Below are 23,791 nucleotides of genomic sequence, written 5' to 3'. Positions count from 1 at the left end.
GGTGTAATGCGGCTGAAATTCATCCACGAATAAGTAATGTGTACGGTGAAACTTCAATGAGCGACAGCAAAGTGCGACAATGGTGCAGGAACTTTAAAGCAGGACGTACAGATGTTCATGATGCAGGCGGTCAGGGAAGGAAGCGAGTGTTAACCGATGATCTCGTTGAGCGAGTGGATGAGGCAACTCGAGAAAATCGTCGGTTCACAATTTCTGTATTGAGTGATTCATTTCCTGAAATTTCAAGGTCAGCTCTCTACGCCATTGTGAGTGAAAGACTTCAGTACCGCAAACTGTGTGCGAGATGTGTTCCCAAGATGCTGTCCGACTATCACAAAACAATGAAAATGGATGCCTACCTAACGTTTCTCCAGCACTACCACAATGAAGGAGAAGATTTTTGAACAAAATTATCACAGGGGACGAGACCGGGTCCATTTCAAAACTGAAGAAACAAAAGAACAATCCAAACAGTGGATGCATTCTCATTCTCCCAGTAAACCAAAGAAGTTCAAGCGAACCTTCTCCAACAGAAAGTGTATGGCTACTGTGTTCTGGGACCGGAATGGAGTTCTCTTGGTGGAATTCATGGAACGTGGCATGACCATCACTGCAGCCTCATACTGCGTGACTCTTCAACGTCTACAAAGGGCAATTCAGAATAAGCGGAGAGGAATGTTGTCATCAGGTATTGTCTTTCTCCATAACAATGCTTGGCCGCACACTGCAGCTATAACAAAGAAGCTCCTGCAGAATTTTTGTTGGGAGGTGTTTGATCACCCACCATACAGCCCAGACTTGGCTCCATCCGATTTTCACCTCCTTGCTCACATGAAACGCTGGCTAGGAGGCCAATATTTTGGCACAGACATCGAGCTACAGACTAGCATAGAAACATGGCTGAAAACACAAGCGGCTCCGTTCTATGACAAGGATATTGGAAAGTTGGTATCACACTACGACAAATGTCTAAATCAGAGTGGTGACTATGTAGAGAAATAGCGTAACTATGCAAGTACTCGTTACAAATAAAAATTTTTTTATTTTCACTGTGGTTTTAATTTTGTGACCGATTGGACCTTGAAAAAAAAATAATCCTCGTAATTAAAAATCTAATTTAACAGTACAAAGTAATAAAATGATATTCATCTGCAAAGAATTTGCAGATTCTGATTTACAAATTAAACATACACATAAGCATGTGTGGGCATATGCGTGCGCACTTGGACATACACACAAAAGATAGTTTATTCAAGAAGTTCCCAGAATTATTTATTTTTAACAACTGCTTTTACATGAAAAATTTTTATAGTGCATTTTCTTCAAAATAATTTCCTTCAACAGTTATACTTCAACTACTTTTGCCAACATTCATAAAGTTTGTAGGAAACATTCCAGGAAATCAATTTGAGAAATCTATCCCTTAACTGTTTTCTCACATTGGCCACTATGTCATTGGCATTCTTACATCCTTCCCTTAGAGCATTCTTTAATCATGAAACAAATAAAAATCGGCTGATGCTGTCAGAAGAGTATAGTGAATGATCCACAGTTTTTTACATTGTGTCAAGCCAGATACTCTTTGCATACATCAATGTGTCAGCGCACTGTCGTGCAAACGAATCTGAATTCTTTGTTTCCCATTTTTTAGAATAATTCTTCTTATCGCCTCCGGTAAATCAACAAAGGATATTGAGATACATTTCCTTGTTCACTGTCTGCCCATCAGGAATAAATTCATAACGAGCAACACCCTGCGAATCAAAAAAAGCTTACAACATGACTTTTCCTTTCCAACATAACTTATCCAAAATAAAATTTTCAGTGATGATTGTTGACTTTCATTTTGATGATTAGCGTTTTGTCAGTGGAGCAAACAAAAAACACCTTATCTCATCTCCTGTGATATGTTTCAATCTTGCTCAGAGAATTTTGATCTTAATCAGCTACAGAGATGAGGCCTTTTACCAAATGTCAGTTTCTTTCTGATTTGTAAACAACATTTTTGTAACATTGTATTGACAAACATACATGTTTAGATAATTACAGAGAATACTGTGACAATTTATGACTTGTCTATTAACTAATTGAATTTTTGAACTTACCTTGAACATAAACATGCAAGATCTCTCTCTCTCTCCTTCCCCTATATATCTGTATGTGTGTGTGTGTGTGTGTGTGTGTGTGTGTGTGTGTGTGTGTGTGTGTGTGTGTGTGTGTGTGTGTGTGTGTGTGTGTGTGTGTGTGTGTGCATGTGTGTGCACGTGCACATACACATATACATACACATACACAAAACCAAAAGATTAAAACCCAACACAAATGTCAGTAGTAATAATTGTTACAAAATTTAAAAAATGAATATAATTCAAAATCACTTGGTTATTGAATTTATTGCTACTATTACAAGTAAGTTAGCCTAATTACTATAAAGGTTTTATGGTATCAATTACAAATAAAAACATAATCAAATTACTGTGCAAAAGCGAAATAGTTTTGTTTCATAATGGCATAATACAGTTTAGAGATGTAAGTACTAATCTTTTGGTAACTATTACAAGAAAAGGATTAAAAATAAAAATAAAAAAAAAAAAAATTGTGTAATTGAAACTCTTTCTGTTTCTTGTATTTGCTAAGACAGTTAAATGATACTTTTCAGATTTGTTGTTATTCTAGAAATTTTTTTTTTATGACTTATTCATTAGAAAAGAACATAGCTTTGAAATTATAAAATACATCTAAGTTGTAATCGTTAGAGAAAATAGAAATACTAAAAGATGTAAAGTCAGAATTTATTGACATTTTCTATGAATGTATGGAAAAGATTTATCAATCCTTAAATCTATATATTGCCAAAGTCTGACTGGTTAGGTTTTATTTTTGCATTGTACAAATTAGAAAAACCGGTTTTACTCAGATTTTAATTTTAAGATAAAAACAGAATGAAAGGAGTATAAACACATACAAGTGTCCTCCAGGAATAATGAACAGTCTCGATCGTGTGAGTTGGGACTATAGCTAAAATACTAAGTACTTTATGAATACACCCAAAGGGCTAGTTAAAAAAGTGAGGAAACAATATTTATTTACTTTTTTAAGCAACTACAACCTAACAACCAATTACAATCACAGCTGAGAGATAAATTTTGTTGTTTGTGAAAAATGATAAGTCCGCTATCACGGACTTCGATCACATCATAACCATAATAAAATTATATATTTATTTACCATTTTTAATTGTGCATTTTCATTTTCTAGATCAGCTACTCTATTTTCTAATGATGATACATATTCTTTCTTTTTTTTACGTGATAAACATGCTGATTCACGATTTTTTATCATTCTTTGTTGCCTTTTTAAAACTCTCATCTGTAAAAAAAATACACACAAAATTATCATATTCAATAAAAAGTTTTAACAAAAATAATTTATATATATATATATATATATAATTTCAGGTTATAAAATAAAATTAAAAAAATAATCTCCAATAAACCCCTATACCGTTATTATATAAGTAAACAGACTTAAAAATAATTTATATATATATATATAATAATTTCAGGTTATAAAATAAAATAAAAAAAATAATCTCCAATAAAACCTCTATACCGTTATTATATTAGTAAACAGACTTAAAAATGGAATTTTTGTTGCAGATCCAACCACAAAGAAATACTTTTTTACTAAACGCATAAGAATAGCCAACATACCCATGATATTAAAAAGCTGAAACTTGTAACTTTTAGTGCTAGCAACCAATTGAGTTAATAATATATTATAATGAGTTGCCAATCATAGGGCAATTCTCCAGCAAGACTGAGTACTGCATGATCACCAGAAAAAACCGTTTAAATTTTTTTCTACCTTCTCTTCTTCTTTCATTTTTTTCTCCTTGTTTATAACAGGATAGGCAAAATTTAACAAAATATCTAATACTTACAGCCAAAGGATAATTAGACACAATTGATTCTGTCACCAAAGATGGGTTACACAAAACTTTGTAAGAAATTTAATACATTTCTTGTAAAAAAATTATGTTGTTAAGTATATGCGAATGCTCTTTGTATAAACGATAACAATTACATTTTGAAAGAATTTATAATTACATTTTATTCAACACTTTGTTTTATTCAAATATGAATCCTAACTATTGATCAACTTGAACCTCGAGCTAACTTTTTTAATTAGTTAATAATAATACAATAACAAAAAAGTATCGTTGGGTTTTTAACAGGCTACACTGATTAATCAAGAAGGAAAGATTAACATAAGATATGTAAACATTAATTTCATATTTAATTAAAATCGCCTGAATAAAAATTTTGCAATTACCTTTCGAAACATGACCTCAGCGACAATTACTTGAGCAAGTAAGCGATCACTTTTTGATAAAAGTGCTACAAATTTTTAGCAACGACTCTAAATTGAAAATGTTAAATGAATTTCAAAGTAAATTTTTAATGCATCTGGATGACATAATAATTATTACAAAATAAGTTTTTATTACAAATAGTCTACAAATGTTATATGTTAGTGTAATATTTATTAATTATTCTAGTTTATTAACTAGAATAATTGATAATTTATTAACTAGTTATTTGACTGACAGTTTATTAACTGTCAGTCAAATAACTTTATCTTGATTTATGTTGGAAAAATCAAGATGTATGTATGTACATACATGTTGGTTTTAATCTTGAGGTCTATGTTGGTTTCATCTGGAGGTCATAAGTTTGAATCCCAGTCAGTCATGGCATTTTTCATACACTACAAAATTTCAATTTCATATTCTTACAGTACATGCATCAAGCTTATGTGGTGAATTAATCATAAAAAAATTTAAGCGCCAGTAACAGTATTTATATATATTTTGAGTAATTTGCATATCCAAATTTTTAAATTTGAAATGTGTCTGTTAAGAAGGTATTTTGAAATGTGGCAGTTTATCTGTTGCTTTCCCAAAAAATGAGAATAGGACATATAATCATATTTGTTGAAAGTAGTTTGCCCAACATTTTTTTCAATACAAAAATCTTGCAGCTTCAACCCTTCTTTCAAAAGTTATACTGGGTTTTCTTTTCATTTTTGTTTTTATCTGAAATGTCACTAAATGACACAGAACGGTATTTCAAAATGAAATAATATTAAAAGTAACTACAGTACAATTTGAGTCAGAAAAAGCCAACGTACAAATTTCTGTCAAGTGCTCCTGTGCTGTTGACCTAAAAGTCATTACCAGTTTACTTTCAAATGCAATTTGTTAGATGAATGATGAATTTTTTATTCTCTTCATAAGATATTTATTTCATCTTCTATTTAAAGTCTAACTAAAAAAAAAAACTATAATAATAAAACTTTTGTTTTTTATTGTATTTGTTGCAATCAGTTTTATTTACAGTTACCCTTAAAAATCTATTTTTGATTTCTATGTATAATATCTGCCACAATCTTATTTCAATATAATTTTACAAGTGAAAAAAATTACTGTACCAGTCTGATTCTTTCCAGCACACTGCTTCATTTAATTTGTTTTTCTTTATATCCTTAGATATTTATTGTGGTATACTGGTATGTAATATAAAGCATTTTTATATTTTCTTTGTGTTACAGTATTTTATGTGCACCCTTTTTGTATTTTTAGTTTTTAATACAGGAGTAACCTACCAACTGCTCGCTAATTAAGTAGAAGAATACTTTAGATAATAATACTTTTTGTGAATGACGAAAAGTTTAGATCATCACCTTAAAATCAAATAATGAAAAGGAAACTTCATCTCTAAAGAAAACAAACCTAAGACATCACTTGATTTTACATATAAAATTTTAATTTAAAAAAATTTGAAACTAGGAAAAAAATTGATAAAATGAAGTTACAAATGGGATTCCCTGAAAACAGCTAAAAAGATTAAATATTACAAGTAAAATACCACTGCTTACATTCTAAATAATTTTTATATAAAATAATAACAGAGAATGATACAGATTATTAAAACAGAAAAACAGTAGTAAGAGAAGGCAAAATAACATTAATAAGAAAAATAATGCAAAAAGAGTAGCGTTTCATGGCAAGACTAGTCTATTTAAACCATTCAGAAAAAAATATTACATACTGTACAGTATAGCAAACCTTACTACATAGAAATTTCTTCAGTTATTAAAAAAAATCTATTTTCCTTCAAGATCAAGTCACCAATGTTTGAGGGCAATAATATACAAGGGATGGCTGAAATGTAATGCACAGTCGCTCATAATTAACAAACAAAACAAATATAAAAGTACATTTTATTTCTGTAAAAATGTATTTTTCCACGTAGTTACCATTTACAGCAACACACTTCTTCCAACGATGAGCAAGTTTTCTCATTCCATCGATGAAGAATACTGGTGACCATCCCTTAATCCATGAATTTCCTTAATATCCCTGTTTAATTAGGGAAAGAAGTGAAAATCGCATGGAGAGTGTAGAATTGGTTCATATTTCAACTACACAAGAGGGTAGGCAGTTGGACACGATGTGCATAATCAAGTATTATCATCTATCATATTGCAGAATTATCGAATCCATGGGTTGCTGAACACAACACACTTATCTCATAAGTATTTTAATGTCTCTATCACTCGCTTACACAAGTGGAATCACAGAACATTGTTGAGAATTTTTTTGCAGTGTTGCAATTTATTTTTTTTTTGATCATGGCAAACCAAAGTGTCATTATTCAATGCTCCGCCACTTTTCTTGTGTCAAAATGATCCACTCAACTTTTTTCTCCTGTCAGAATCTTGAAAACACGGAAGTTGGTTCAAAAATTGATTCCCTTGTCACAATAACATTACAGAACTTGTTTGCAACATTATTTTCTTTTTTATTTGTTCTTTAATGTGGGTTTGCATGGCAGCCACTGCTAGTAGATTTTACGATAGCACAATTGTGTAATAATGTGTCCTTTTTTTTTGATATGGCTATCTGGATGGCAATGACATGATCATTTTGAATTAATTCATCCACCTCCATTTGATGCGTCTAATCGGTTATGATAACTGGTTGACCACTGCGAGGTTCATCCTCAATATTTGCTTTACCGGCTTCAGATCCACAAAATTTTATTCCACACCTACTCACAGTACTTTGATTAATGTTTCACTAACATAAACATCTTTTAGATGACAATGAATGTGATTAATGTTGCAAGCATACTCAACTCCATAACACTGGTGAATGACAAAAAATGAGACTGTGTAAGTCAAGTTTTGAAATGTTAGCAGTAGATGAATGAAACTGCAAGATGGCGGCACCCATTACTTTGTCTGACAGATGCTTTTATTCTACCATTATGTTTCAGCGTGCATTATATTTCAGCTCCCCCTTGAATGGATTTACATAACTTCATCCGGCTTAACACTTCTGAACAAAAAAAGTAATATAGTAATAAATAACTCAAAACTATTTTTACATCAGATTAAAAAAAATATATATACGTACTTGTATTTCCTGCCTGACAGATGGAGGTATAATTGGTTCTATTTTGATGTCTGATATACTATTACAATTTCCTGAGGTAATATTGTTATTATTTTTATTATTACAATCATTAATATTGCAATTTTTATTATTATTACTATTATTTTGATTATTTGCCACAACAGAATGAGTAATAGTGACTGGTTGTGATGATAAATTCTTTAAATTATTATTTACATTGTTTAAATGACAAACATTGTTGTTGTTGTTATTATTGTTATTGTAAATGATTTTATTATTTTGTTGTTGCGGTAATACTGATATTTCTTTAGCTGATAACATAATTCTTCGTTTACTGTTAATATCTGAAATCAAAATTACAAATAATGTGTATATATATATAAAATATACAATGTTGAATAATGTATATGTATGATGAATGTTGGATACCATAATACAACTTTCTTATGGATAAATCCCAATGTTTTTCAAAATTCATAAATAGTGAAGAAAAACTAGTTTTGTAATTAAGTAAATACATACATTGAAAGGTTCTCCGCTTCCTAATTGAAGAAGGAACTGTTAAAAATAAACCATAGAACACATAAAGAAGCATCAAAAAAGTGTTAGCGAGTGTAGATATGTAAGTATCAGTTATCGTAACTTTTATTTTTTTATTTTAGATGAATATACCATCTAAAAAAAAGACTAGATTTTGTTTGATCTTGCCCATTGATATGCTGATCACTGTAGAAACATTTTAGTTGAACTAACATATGTAACATAGGTGCTCTCTATTAATATTAAAAGCAAAGTAACTATATTTGAACAGCCCTGCATCATAAAGTAGCTGACTTATAATGATAATAACTATTTACACAACAAATAAGATGGGTGCTTTTTTTTTTGAAATCATTACTAATTTGAGTGATGAAATGCTATTCTCCAGTCTTTCTGTTTTTTTACTAATATTTTAACCTCAAAATATCAATTACATCCTGCAATCTAAATTAACTGGTTTACATATTCTAATCTTTCTCTACAGTTTTTACTTTCTACACATCCCTCTATTACCAGATTAACTTAATCTGGATATTTTAATACACAGTCAACTAAATTAAGACACAAACTAGGTTGTCTATTTACAAGATTCTGCTATAAATTTATCTGCTCTACTATTTGTTTTACGATCTCTTTACTTTGACTTTTATTGACCTAACTAATTTTCAAAATTTATGTGTCACAGTTTCAAAGCCTCTATTATTTTCTTTGTATATTATTACATTCATGAGAAGAAAAGATTAGAAGCTTTTGAAATGTGGTGCTACAGAAGAATGTTAAAAATCAGATGGGTGGATAAAGTGACAAATGAAGAGGTGTTGCAGCAAATTGATAAAGAAAGAAGCATTTGGAAAAATATAGTTAAAAGAAGAGACAGACTTATAGGCCACATATTAAGGCATCCTGGAATAGTTGCTTTAATATTGGAGGAACAGGTAGAAGGAAAATATTGTGCAGGCAGGCAACATTTGAAAAATGTAAAACAAATTGTTAGGGATGTAGGATGTAGGATGTAGGGGATATACTGAAATGAAACAACTAGCACTCGACAGGGAATCTTAGAGAGCTGCATCAAACCAGACAAATGACTGAAGACAAAAAAAAATTACATTTATATTTCTTATTACCTTTACCTTTTGTATACCTTTTCTGCATGAAAGCCTTCCTTGTTCGCGGCAATCTACTTTTAATGTTGTCTTATTTCATCCATTTTCTGCAATTTTACTACTTACATCCAAAATTCTGAAACTTCTGGTACGCCGTGTTCCTTACATTAACATTTAATTCTTCATAGTCTTCGTTTCCGTTACATATTTTTACAATTACCTTTGCTTTAATCTTATTTATTTTCAAAGTGACTTTCTCTCCTAACAATAAAAACAAGCCGTTCAGTACTTCTTCTTAGTCACTTTCGATTTATGCCAAGAACCGATCTCATCGATGAGAGATTCATTCTCTCATCGGATAGTTACTCTGCTCTCAAATGTTTTCTTCAATTTCTGTACCTTTTTCTAAGATCAAGTTGAAAAGCAATAAATAGAGATAGGCAACATTCTTTAGATCACTCCTTTCTAAATCAAAGCTTACCTTCTTTCATCATTTATTCATATAACTAACACCCGACTTGTACAAATTATAAGTATTCTTTCCTACAACTACAATTAGTTTTTATTAAAACTCTAAATAAATTTTTTATTCTACATTACACACAGTTTCCAATTCGACAAATGAAACGTAAATTCATTTTTCTTAAGCTCACTTCCTGAAAACCAGAATGGTCTCTTTTGTATCCATAATCTTTCTGAAAACAATTTTCATCTACTATACGATGAGCACTGCATTTATCCTTCCATAACACTTTCTATTTGCTTGTAAACTATCTGTAATGATTATTTTCAACGCGTAAAATATTCTTTATTTTAGAGTTAAGAAACCTGGCTTCACTTGTTAGGCACTATAATCATTAACTTTTCAACAGCTGAACAAGAAACAATATCCCCAAATCGGTCCAAAAGTAGGCCTCCCTGATCGGATAACACGCATCAGTTCTTATTATCAAAGTTCTGGCATCTTCAACAAGGAGGCTTTCACACATGCAGATATACACCCACAGAAACAGTAATGTGAGAAGGAAAGTAGCAAGGATAAACACCAAAAGGGATACGCAGTGAGAAAAATTTATATGCTGACTAAAGTCAATCGGGGTAGTTAGTTTATCATCTTGCTCAGGTCCTAATGTATTTGGCTAATAGTGGCAAAAATTCACATCGATTAGTGCTTACTTTCTTCGATAGAAAACTTAATATACTTTATTACCTATACTTTTTTTTTAAAGATCTGAGTGTACTTCTTTGGTTTAATAAATTTTATATATTACTATATAAAGCCTACTCAGTTCTATTTCTTCTTTACATACAATACAGTAATTTAAATGGTATATCGTCAATTCTTATTGCTTTCTTCCTGTTTAAATTTTTCAGAGTATTATCAAAACTTCAGATCACGGTACAGTATCTCTCTAAAATCATCATCAATTTTCTTTCTCCTCTACCTAATATATTTTTTTTACAATATTTCTTCAATTACTTCTATCAGACAATTTCTCAGCCACGTGCAATCCTTCTATTAATTTCACTGTTACCTTTTCTTCTCTTTTTATAACAAAAGTCTACCATTCAAACCCTAATACTAATATATTTTTGGTTTACTAACTCCAGTTTTCTTATCTTCTTTCAGGCAAGACTCTACTATAATCTCTTCTGAAACCACCATCGATTTCTTTTTCTTTCTCAAGCACATTATCAGATAAATTACTTTCTCAAAAACTTAAAAATATCTTTCCACCTATTAGCTCTTTCTTCTCTTCTTTACATTAGTTTTCCATCTGCATCTGTAATACTAATACATTTTGAACATTCCTTTAAGCTTTCTTTTATTTTTCTTTATGAGATTCCCTCAAATTATAATATTTTTCTTATTCCCTATACTTCTCCTTTAACCAGCCTTTCTTTATTTCACACCTTCCATTATTTTACTTTACTGTTGACATGATACCTATCTGTCTTATCTCCTTTTGCATTTTTATAATTTCTTTGTTTATCATCCAACAGTTTTAGTATTTCTGGTCTCAGTAAGTCAGAATACTTTGTACATCTAGTTCTACATAGCTTGTTTGTTATTCTTTACTTACTATAAATTTTCTACCTAAACTCTTTCCTTGCTGCCATAATTATCTCTTTCTCTAATATCAACCATTAATTTTCAAAAAAATCTAATTTTTTAACAACTTCTATGCTTGTACCTTTGATTTTTCAAAATTTAACCTCACTAATTATCTTTTAGTATATCTGCATCCTGTTCATTGATTTCATCTTTTTTCTTTTATTATTTAAATCTCAACATTATTAAAGTGCAGATAAAATCAATGCGCTGCATATCTTTTACATAGTCATATACTTTAGTTTCAAACTTTTTGTCGTCATAATATACAATCTATAAAATAAAAACTATATTCCATCATCATCTGGTCTCACTAATGAATATCTTCTTTTACAATTTGAAAAGAAGGTTACCAGTTTATGCTCGGTGCAAAATTCTGAAACTGTAGTACACTATTTGCATTAATTTGAGCTAGCCCGTTTTCTATTTCCCCTCCTTGTTCTTCTCCTAATATGGTAGTCCAGTCTCCCATTACAAAATTTTCATCTATTCTTTTATATGTTATTAGATCATATAATCTTTGTCCACCATTTGTAGCTCTTTATTTCTTCTGTCAATGTTGACGTATACACTACTGTTGTAGGTTCAGCTTTTAAACTACCCTAACTAAAATAATAAGTTATTGGAGTGCTTGTAATAATATATTTTTTGTCCTGTGATCTTATTTGTTATTATTTTTTCTCATTCAACTAATTTTTTTTTTTATTTTAATGTTAATTATCATGTAATACTGTGGACAAAAACTTTTGTTCATCTTTCCAATTTATCTCACTAATTTCTTCTACATCCTGCTCAAATTTATCCTTCTTTATTTTGTATGATCTCGCTGTAAATTATACTTGCACTTCCAACAACCCACAATCTAATTTGTATTAATCAGGATTCTTGTTTCACTAATCAGGATCAATGATCTCTTTAAGAGTAAGTCCCCACCTGTTCATCCTAATTTACATTTGGGATACTTTAAATTACGAGGAAACCATTATACTCTTAAGAAAGAATAAAAGGAATGGAAAGGAAAACAATTTTTCTCAGAAAATATAACCGGTTTTCTATTGCTGTACAGTACTCTAACCCTAATATAAATTAATTTTATGTTTGTCGTTCAGGCTGTATCGACTACCAACTTAATGGCTATACTGGAAGTGGTTTATCATAACTGCTAAAATACATAATCCATCTTACTGTGAAATCCGAGCTATAATTTGGTTCTCGATTAAAAACAATGATATTAGTACGCCTTACATACAAGGATAGTTCAATATTATAGAAATAAATGGCAATAGCTGATAACTATTTGATAGAATAAATTGAAACCATCTGATGTTCAAGCTGGTATCCCTGACATAGAAAATAACAGCTGTTCAAAAAGAATTTGCATTATTATAACCTCTTTTGTTGATTTAAAAATGTTAGTTCTGCTTGAGACATGTACCGTAGAAAAAGTGCTGCAGTAAGATTTTTATTTTCTGAAGGTGTAAAACTGGCCGTTATTTACTTGCACATGTTAAAACAGTAGAAAATGAATGTTAACTGAGCAAATTTTTATAATAAGATTAAACAGTTTAACTCATGCAGCTAAAGTGTCACCGATTTTAATCACAGGAGAAGACTTATAAGACGTTTTGACTGAAGCTTTGCAAAATTACACTGATGATCTTATTTTCAAGGACAGATGAACACAAATTTGGGAGATTGGTGAAATTTTCAGTGTGAGAATTGGCACTGTCCATTCCATTATCCATAATAAGCTGAATTACCACAAAACATGTACGAGGAGGATTCCGATACATTAGCTCATAATCACAGACACCCAAATTCACATTCTTATGGAACTTAAAATGCAGTTTTTAGCATAAGGTTGCTCTTTTAGATCACATATTAACTCATGATTAAATTTGATCCATCATTTTGAGCTGGAACTCAAACATTAGAGTTCAGCCCCCCCCCCCCCCCCACCAACCGCTTGTAAAAACATTCAAAACCTACATATATGCCAGTAAAATGGTGCTAACTATGTTTTACTATTAAAAGGCCAATTTATTGTGATTATTTGGAACAACATAAAATCAATATGAGTGTCACACTAGAAAATAAGGAGAAACCTGCAATGAGGAAAATACCCTTGTTCTCTCTCAGAAGGCATAATTCTCCTCCATAACATCTACTCCCACACCGTTCAGGGCACATGGAAAGCTACTCAAAAGTCAGCTTGACAGGTTTTGCAATATTCACCTTACAATACCAATTTTGCATCATAAGAATGTTTTTATTTTGTCCTCCCAAAGATTCTTCACGTGGCACAGAGTTTAGTAACAATAAAGAGGTCAAGAATGCAGTACAAGAATGGCTTAGACACTGAGGTGAACAATTAATTCTTTATTACTGGAAAAAAAACTAAGATAAAAGCAGGGCAAGTACCTAAATTTAGCTAGGGATTTTGTTGAAAGGAGTATTAATTCCATTATCTTTGAAATATAATTTTTCTACAGTTCATTTATCTCTTTAATTATTTAAATACCCTCATAATTGACAAGAATACACCGTATTGAAAAAATCCAAAAACAAAAACTGAAGAAATTTCACTACATAAATATTTATTTTATTTAAAAAAAATACGAACTAAAGGTGAAGCATAGCAAACCAAAATCTAAAATAATAAGAAATAATATTAATTACCAGGCACAGTTACAGTCGAACAAGGTGTGGTATTTGAGGTTGTGGTCACCGGAGTTGCTGTAATTAATTTAGGCTGTACACTGATTATCTTAGATTTTGTACAAGTAGTTTTCCTGGGTAACATTACTTTAGTACTTTTCCCATCTAACTTAATACCTATAAATGGTAAGCATAATATATAATAATATCTATAAAACTACTACATTTTATCAGTAAACTTTTACAAATAAATACATTCGCACAAAAATCATTTATACACATCCTTCATGCAAGCGGTAGCATCTGAGTTTCATATACAGAAGGTCTCAGATTCAAAAACATGTTGGGGTTAACATCTTTTGTACGCTACAAAAATCCTATCCCATATTCATAAATATCGCAAGTAAATTAATAAAATTAAAAAAAATTTGTTAATATTATTTCCTTCTTAAAAACGTTTAGTTATAAATGTTTTTAAAACTCAATTTCTGGTAAATCACAAAAAAATATATAAAAAAAAAATAGTGTTGATTTACTCAAATGTAACAGTGTTATTACAGTGTTTAGAGGCTCAAGTCTCTAGAGAAAGATGAATTATTCAGTCCATGAAAGATGCCTGACCTAAGTAGGACTTGAACCCAGAACCTTCTTGATGAAAAAGAAATGCTGCCACTCAGCCACAAAGGTTGGAAGAGAATATATGTAAAATTTTAATTTTTAAAAGAATTATTTTCTATACATGTGTAAAGAAAAATATTTAACCAAAATAATAGAGAATGAATTATTGTGTCCGTTTGTCTTTCATACAGATCTATAGTTTTATTCCAGTTGTGATGAAATTTTACACACTAACAATTCCAAACAGGAGAAGAATTGCTATCTATATTTCATTTTGAAAAAACTACCCATAACCTCCTTTTCAACACCATTAAGCAAAATTTGTAGTTTTAAAGTAAAATATGCAGTTTTTCAAGAATTTTGAAAATGTTGAGGAAATTGACCAAAATGGAAGCTGATTTTCTGAAAGCCCATAAACTTTGCTATAAAATTCAATTTTCTCAGCTCTGACAGCATTCTGTTGCCAAATGCTTTGCTTCATATCGGCAGATGCAATGCTAACCAGTACAATGTCACAGGGAGTACACATCTGCTTCCCCCACAGAGCCAGCCCTCCGCTGCTGAGCGCACAGCACCCCACCACACACCAGCAGCTATTTCAGCAATGTGGGAAGCATTTGCACAGAGAAGAAAATGGAAAAAATAAGTAGTCCCCTGGCCGACCCAACATGGAATCACCTGACAGAGAGTCACACTCCTCCCAGAGCAGAAGACTTGAACAGCTTAACATGAAGTCTGCTAGCACCAGAAGGCGTCAAGGTGAAGGCAGAGCTGAACAAGCACCGCTCAGGAAGAACTGTCTTGGCTGTGCAGGGAGAAGATACAGACATCAACCCAACACTATGGACTTCTGGAGGCTGCCACTGTCACACTGCAGAGGAGATCCAGCTGCTGCAGACGGAAAACTTGGTCCGATTCCAATGAACGAGCCGCAACTGCCAGACTATAACCCATTGAGCCGAGTCGACATCGCCAGAGATCAGCGATCACATACAACAGCCCTTTCAGGAGTATCTCATCAAACACACAAATGGCCCTTATCAGGGTCACCACTACAGAACCCCAAATAGCTCTTTTCTGGGCTACCAGGTTGTTCATAAGGTGCCACATGCCGTCAGAGCAATCTTGTGATAGTTCTTAGTTCCAAAGTTATTAACAATTAAAGTTGAAAATTGGGGCACAACTGTGTTCTTTATCCTGTTGTGAGTATATTCCCAGTTTTCCACCTCATTGGTCTCACTCACTCAGTGTTAATGGCACCTTTGCATCCTACACCTTATTCCTTGCACCCATGCCCTGCCCTTTGCCAGTTCTCTTTCTGCTCCGGGATGACCAGCTTCTGGAGTGTTGTGGTAGTGTCATATTACAACCGAGCGATTGGTGGGTGGGATGTACACTCCCACTGGTCGGGGTCCTGCCCTAGCTAAGCCCTACTGTCCATACGATGCCATTTGTACAACCATTCCAGCCGCAGTGTAATTCGTTGGTTGTGGCAACAGCATACACTACGTAATTGCCGGATGAATAAACTACAGATAATTTACACTTCCTTTATTTACCTTTAAATTTACATTGAATTAATTAATCATTACATTAAGTCACAATAAGTTCATACTTTAGTTAAATACAAATCTTTAAATATACGTTAAACATACTGTCTAACCAGAACAGATATAAAGTTAGTAATGTGTTTTGTGTAACATTTCAAAATAAAGTCAAATCATAAGTTATTAACTATTTAATAATACTTAAGCTGAGCTGGTTCATTATTAAAAAATAAGAAATTAAAAAATGACAGGAAAGTTTTACATTTATCAAGAGTATGAAGAAAGCACATGAATCTGAATATACTGCCCATCAAAAAAGAGGGTCTTTTTTCTTATAACATGAGAATATCAATAAGGTACATAAATGTTATAGTAATATAAAAATAAATATTATAATATTATTCAGTAATACAATTATATACATGTAATTTACATTTTTTTATCAATATAATACATAATAGTGGTGATCATAAAAATGTATAAGAATAGTAATATAATAATATAAGAATAATCTCATAATGCTCAGAATAATAACTTTGTAATAATACACATTAATACATATAAATCATTCTTGCACACTTGTACCTATAATCTATAGCGACTAGGATTTCTTTAATGTGTTGTTTGTGATGCAGGAGAAGATGTGTTCAATAGTCGGAATAACCATGGTGCCATTGGATTTGAAGTATAAATAATGACTTATTGCACATTTAGTGATTTATCGCATTTAATTAACTAGTATCTATTATCTTACAGCAACTAGGATTTCTTTAAATATGTTGTTCAAGATGCAGTAGAAGATGTGTCTAATGGTCCAAATAACTAAGCTGCCATTGGATGGAAAGTGTAAATAATGATGACTTATTGCACATTTAGTGACTTATTACATTTAACATACATACCATGTCTATGTGTTGTAAGTATGTGTGTGTGTGTTTATGTTGTATGTGTTGTCTGCATATGTATTTGTGTGTAGTATATATGCACATGCATATGTAGTATAATAATTAGTCTTTAGAGTAGTGCTAGAAGAGCATATGAGTAAGCTATAAATATACAGAATATTCCATTAATAATAACTAACATTTATGACCATAATATAAATCACAATTTAAACCACATTAATAAAATACAATAAGTAAATTGCAATAATAAGTATAATATTAATTAACAAAATTATTTTAACAATATTCTCAGTTAGTAACATGTCAAGTTTTTTTTTAATTTTAAATAAATAATATCCGATTATCAGACACTGGCAGCAAACACAACTTATGCATAGGTCTTCGGAACTGGCCATCAACAGTCTTTAAATCAATGATTCTAACTAATTGGTCAGAACCTGCATAAACCTTATTGATAATTCCAAATTTCTATTGCAGTGGTAAACAGTTTTCCTTACAGATTAATACTAAATCTCCAACAGGCAGATTACACAAAGGAAAATGTGATTTATTTCTCTACTGTAGATAATGAAGATAGTCCATAGACCATTGTTTCCAGATGAATTGGACAAATTTCTGAAGTAAATGCCAACAACCTACGAATTTAATTTGAATTTCTTTGTAATCGGGTTCAGGTAAAGACATAAGTGGATAACCAATAAGAAAATGTCCAGGCGATAGTGGTTCTAGGTCTCTGTGATCTGTAGAAACAGAAAAAATGGGACGAGAATTAAGACAGGCTTCAGCCTGTGTTCAATATTCAAAGTTCAAGATTGTTTGTCCTACAACACAATGTACATGATATTTCACGCTTTTAATTGCGCTCTCCCATAAGCTACTAAAATGGGGCGAAGACGGTGGAATGAATGACTATGATATGTTTTGTTTGGATGAAAAGACTTGAATGTCTGATTTTAGATTTTCTGAATTTAAGAATTTAAATAGGTGATACAAAATATTCTTGGCAGAACGGACATTGGAACCATTATCGGAAAAGATTCGGGTAGGAATACTCTTCGTGAAATAAATCTCTTGAGAGTTGCTATGAATGACTGTAGTCAAATCAGACTTAATTCTTAATGAATTGCCTTAGTAGTGAGGTATATAAAAAGTGCAATATAAGATTTACTTATGGCTTTGAACAGCTGCCCGCCATGACAAATTGTTTGTGGACCTCCATAATCTATTGCACAGACAGAATGGACAGGAAGGTGCTACTCTGAAAGGTGGTAACTGACCTAATTGTTGCACTTGAGTTTTTGTGTTAAACGAAAACATTTATTAATGATTGATGAAATACTCGATTTAACATTTAAGATCCAGTATTTCTGGCGTAATGACTGATGTATTAATTGTATACCAGAATGTAAAAGATGTAAATGCTCAACAATAATCATTAATTTAGTTACATTTGCTTTTGAGTGTAGGATAATACGATGTTTAGCTTGATAATGTAATAGTGTTGTAATCTAACTCCCACTTGTAATAGTCCTAAGACATCCAGAAATGGGTCAAGTGAAATGATTTTACTTTGGTTTTCATTTGATATTTGTATTAGACATCGAGTGGCTAAGTATAGAGCAAAAGCAATTCAAGTATTATTGAGAGTAAATCCTGTTTGACAACAGGCCCAACTAATAGTGTATCGTTAAGAGATAAACCATTAAAGGTTTTAGCTGAGCCATCGAAGACAACTTGCATTTTAGTAGTTGTAAATAACCAACCAGTAAATACTGGTTGGTGAGGTAAGTAATATATATCTGATTCATTAGTTAATAAATCGTCAGTATTAAGTAATGACATATGCCTAATCTTAAGTATTCTTGCATAAAGACAGAATATTCTCCTTTAAGATTAGAATTGTTGCCTAATCTTTGTTCCAGTTATAAGAACCTATTTTTAGCGTTAATGAAAGAATCACCTGGCTGGAGTTTATCAGATTTACGTGGTAATGAGTCCGATAAATCTGCCTTTACTGTTCCTAGTGCTATGAAGGAAGTGTGTTTCACATGTAGAAGTTTCATTAACTGAAATATCAGAATCAAGTATGTTGAATGATCTAAGTTATTGCTGCTTGTAAAAAGGAATGTACCAGCATTTTTATGTTTAAATGTAGTAGGAAGACAACCGCTAAGAATATATCCTAGTTTAGTCTCTTGAATAATATGATATTTTGAATCTCGAATAAGTTTACGAGGCAAAAGAAGATTTAAATAAAATTGGACTCCGATTGAAATAATAGATGTATTAAATTTGGGATCCGCAAATAGATTTTGAGATAAATTAAGATGAGAAGTTTCAAATGCTTGTAATGGAAGGTTATTAATTATATCTGGTAAAACAGCACATTGCACTTTGAAAAGTTTTTGTATCGTGAATGCAATGTAAGTACTATATTATAATCAGATTTGACTAATGCACTATTCATGCCTGAAACAGGCAAATCCTCTTGAGTTGAAGTTCCAATTTGCAAGTAAACTTATATGTGCAAAAGTTTAATTAATCGCCTGAGTCTAATAACACTACACAAATGAGAATGACCAAAAATATCATCTGCATTACATATAGCAGTAGACAAAATCACATTTTTGTTTAATTGTGAACAATAGTCATTACTAAATGTATCATTATTTAATTTAAAATCAATTTTATCAGTATGAACAAGTGTGTTGTGTTGACATAAATCACGTAAGTTATTTGAGTAACATTGATTGTTACTGTGACCTTTGTGAAAACATATGAGACAAAAATTATTATGTTCTAAAAGTCTCTTCATTCATCATTGGATAAATTAAAAAATTTATAGCATTTTTGTAGCTGATGACCGAGCTTACAAATTAAACAATGTTTAAAGTTAGATACACAATAATAAGTAACATTATGTTGTTTATGATTCTTGTTAACGTTTGTAGTGGGATGTTTGTGATGAGAATTAAATGCATTATTGTAATGTGGTACTTTAACATTTCCAATACTGAATTGTGATGTTGTAGTACATAAGATTTTCCAGGATGTGTCATCTGGTCTCAAGAAATTCTAGGAACTCTTGAAAATTTGGGCAGCTCCTATTTGATCTTTCCTTCCATAGTCTGGCAGTATTATAATCTAGCCTTGAGGTTACAAATTGATTTACAATGAATTCGAATACATTAACTGGAAGTTTAATTGCTTCAAGTGTTGACAAATGAAGAAATGTCATTAATGAATTTAGATAGAAAATCTAATGTTTATCTTTACAAACTATTTATAAAATGCGATCTGCATTAAAATATGCAATCATAAATTTATTACCAAATCATTTTATCAATAAATCTAATGCAATTTTATAATTTTCATTTGTTATCGGAAGATTTTAAACAATGGCTAAGGCTTTGTCTCTTAGCGATGAATGTAAATAATGTAGTTTTAGAATATTTGTTAAATCTTTTCGGGTGTGGATTAAGTCATTAAATATATTAAAAAAGCGAAGCCATTTTGCCAGACACAAAAGAATGTCACCTTTAAACAATGGTAAATTGATAGGTTGCAATTGTAACTGTTCAGCAGCTGTATCTACAGAACGTTCTTGATTACTTACTCTATATTGACTATCTAATAAATGTTGCAACATACATTCTATGTTGCATAAATTTTCTTTGACTTTTCTCGATCTAAAGCCAAACTATCATAATCAACATTCATTTCTAACTGTGACAATGGAATCTTATTTGAGTGCAATTCAAGCAGATTTTGTAATTTGACTTGCAAGACATGGCTGTCACCTTATGATGTGTCAAATTTGTCTGCGAATGTTCCAATTCTTGTAATGGAGACTCTAATTGATTTTCTTTGTCTTAATGATTGTTCTTTATCCATAATGATTACATTAAGCAATATGCCCCCCAAAAAAAAGGAAAACTAAATTACATAAATATTATATAGATAATGCTGTTATGTAAATTACGAACCCAGATTCAATGTAGTGAAGAATAATCCAAAATAATATTTTTATTCAATCATAAGTTAATTATTATTATTGAAGATCACTAATGAAGATTGAATCTGCTAAGTCACAGTGTATCTATATATATATCATAATAATAGAACTTAATTATCCGGCCTATCTATATTTTTTAAATACTCAGCCCGGAGGACCAAAGTTAATGTACAGCCATTCCAGAGGTGAGTGGCTAAGGCCAAATTTGGATCCTGGCGTAATCATTGGCATTCTGGATTGGCTCCTTGTGCTTCCCGGACCTCCTGTTGGAACAGAGAAGTGGTGACGACTTCTTGCAGTTGGTGTAACGCTCCACCCTCTTCTTGGCCGTGTTCAGTCGGGTGTAGTCAATCTTCATCCTTCACCATTTTAGTATTTTCTTCTTTCGCCGGTTCTCTTGACAACAGATAGTACATTCTTCTGGCCAGGACAGTGCTACAAGGTAAACTTGAAACTTTGAACCAATAAGGCCCAGCAAGCATATTTTGTTTTCTGCCCGGTAGCCTGCCTCAACCATGTCAGAGCCTTGTTGTCCGTTCTGAGGATAAAAGTTCAGCCTTCAAGGTACAATCGATAGCATTTGATTGCCCACAATAGAGCGTGGCATTTGAGCTCATTGGAATGATATTTCTTCTCTGCCTCTGAAAGCTTTGTGCTAGCCTAAAAGATGACTACTCTTCAGTCCCCATTTTCGGCTTGCTGGTAAAGTATGGCTCCCAGTCCTTGCTGGGTGGCATCAGTTTGCAGATGATAGGAAGTTCTGGATCCGGCCGAGATAACTTAAACGGTCTGCTGAAGAACCTGCAGAACAGCTTCAAAGGCTTGCTGTGTGGTGTTCATCCATTTCCAGTGTTTCCCCTGCAGGTCAGTCAGCTGCGCGGAAAGCTTTGAGAATCTTGAGATATATTCTCGCGGCCAGTTATAGGTGCCAAGGAACTTCTGCAGCTCCTTTCTTGAGCCAGGAGTTGAGTTTGATGGTGGCACATAGGTATTGCTGCTGCAGAATATTGGCAGTGAATGTGATTTCATGGCCCAAAAATGACACTTTGTCTCGGTCAAATTGGCATTTCTCCAAAGAGCACATCAGGTGAAGTTGTAGGCGTTCCAGAACCTAGTCTAGGCGGCGAAAGTGTTCTTCCCGCTACTGCTGTTAACAATAATGTCATCCAGTAGACCAGGCAGCATTGGTGGAGGAGGCCAGTGAGAATGTCCTGCAATAGATGCTGGAATGTGCTAGGTGCATTTTTTTGGCCGAACGGAATGACTCGGAACTGTTATTGGCCACCATCTGGAATTAAAAATGATGTAAAACATTTGACTGATTTCTCCAGGGATATCTGCCAATAACCACTTTTAAGGTCGATTATCAAGAAGACATGGGCGCTTCTTCTCAAGTGTTTAGTAGTCTCATAGATCAGTGGCAGTGGTGAGTCCACACCTTCTGTGATGTCGTTCCGGCGCTGGAAATCTACACAAAAACATGGTGAAGAGTCCTTCTTCTTAACAATGACTACTGGAGAGTTGTAGGGCAAAGTCAAAGGCTCTATCACCTCCCTCAACATCTCTTCAACTTGTTCTCTTATAATCCGTTTCTTTTCTTCTCTGTAAAGGTACATCAGTAAGTGAAATGGCCGGCTTTCTGCCTGAAGTTGGATTCCATTTACTGCTTACCGAGTTGGTTGCAAGGGAGTGCTGGAAAATACTCCCTGATGTCACTTCAATACAGTCTCCAATCTTGTCTTTACCTCAGAGGGTGCTGTACTTTTTACTGCCGACCAGTCCAGCTTCGATGCTGAAGCTTTAGATTGATCATGCCATAAAACGGTTTTGCAGGTTTCCCTGCCCAGGTGGAGGTGACCACGACTGTAGTCCAGCATGGATTATTGCTCCTTCAGCCAGTCGTGTCCTAAGATGATTTCTTCCCGAAGCCGCAGAACTAGCAGAAGCATTGTGGGAATTTTGGTGTCGCTACAGAGAAGCTCTATTTGCACCATTCTCATGGTACAGCAGGAAGTAGAATTTAATGCCAGATCTATCTTGATGTCTTGTTGGAATTGGCTTGCCACGGTAACAGCTCAGCTCTTCCAAAGCTGAAGTTGGCCGTAAAATCTATGGCTGCTTTCATGATTCATCCCACTACCTCAACAGTGATTCTAGGGATGTCCAAGCCTAGTTGATTGAGAGCCCCAGTTGGCTTCACAGCCATGACCCTTACTCGTTTCTCTGCTGCAACTTCCTTATTGGGCAGTCCCTGTGGAAATGGCACTCCGGACTGTAATGACACCACAGAGCCAAACTGCTTCTACATCGAGTTTCACCTTGTCATTTGTTCTAGCCACAGAAGTATCCAGTTGAAGCTCACCTACTCAATCCACTGAGCTCCACCCAGATCTAACGCGGATTTCGTGAGTACTCTTCAACATTGTAGCTTGGATCTCCTGTTCATCTGCTCCATTGATGATGGCCCGATGCAGAAGGTTGTCAATCATGGATGCTTGCCGCTTGCAGTGAAAATCAAATCTGGGATCTGAGCTTCTCCAGTCCATCAGGGCTAGGACCAGCGGGGTGTGGCGACCAAAAGAGTCACAAGGCAGGGAGTATCTTCCCCTATGGGGTTGGGATGCTCCAGCAATATTGGTAGGAAGGCAACTTCATTACTGGGAGTTAGTCGGTGAATGAGTTTCCTCTTCTGCAACAGGAAAAGCTCCAATTCATTAGCTCCTTGCATTTGTCCATTTAGATGAGACCAGAGGAGCATGGCATAGTCTGCGGGTATATTGATGCTGAAATCGGTCAATGAACTTGG

General features: G+C 32.9%; 1 protein-coding gene across 3 annotated transcripts in view; it reads right to left on the bottom strand.

Moving 5' to 3' along the window:
- The window catches only part of Atf6 (bZIP_ATF6 domain-containing protein ATf6), a 112,521-nt gene that overhangs the window by 25,112 nt on the left and 63,618 nt on the right, over nucleotides 1-23,791 (bottom strand). For 2 of the 3 annotated variants that reach the window (XM_075370157.1, XM_075370155.1), the window contains exons 6-8: nucleotides 13,922-14,077; nucleotides 7,484-7,827; nucleotides 3,229-3,369 (exon numbers count right to left, since the gene is read on the bottom strand). In XM_075370157.1, coding sequence (XP_075226272.1) covers nucleotides 3,229-3,369; nucleotides 7,484-7,827; nucleotides 13,922-14,077 — 641 coding nt within the window. The remainder of the gene's footprint in view (nucleotides 1-3,228; nucleotides 3,370-7,483; nucleotides 7,828-13,921; nucleotides 14,078-23,791) is intronic. The other variant, XM_075370158.1, reaches the window with a different exon arrangement.

This window comes from Lycorma delicatula, chromosome 7, assembly GCF_047948215.1.
Source record: "Lycorma delicatula isolate Av1 chromosome 7, ASM4794821v1, whole genome shotgun sequence".
Taxonomy (NCBI): Eukaryota; Metazoa; Arthropoda; class Insecta; order Hemiptera; family Fulgoridae; genus Lycorma; species Lycorma delicatula.
The sequence above is the reverse complement of the archived record's forward strand: the minus strand, read 5'-3'. Positions and strand labels throughout refer to the sequence as shown.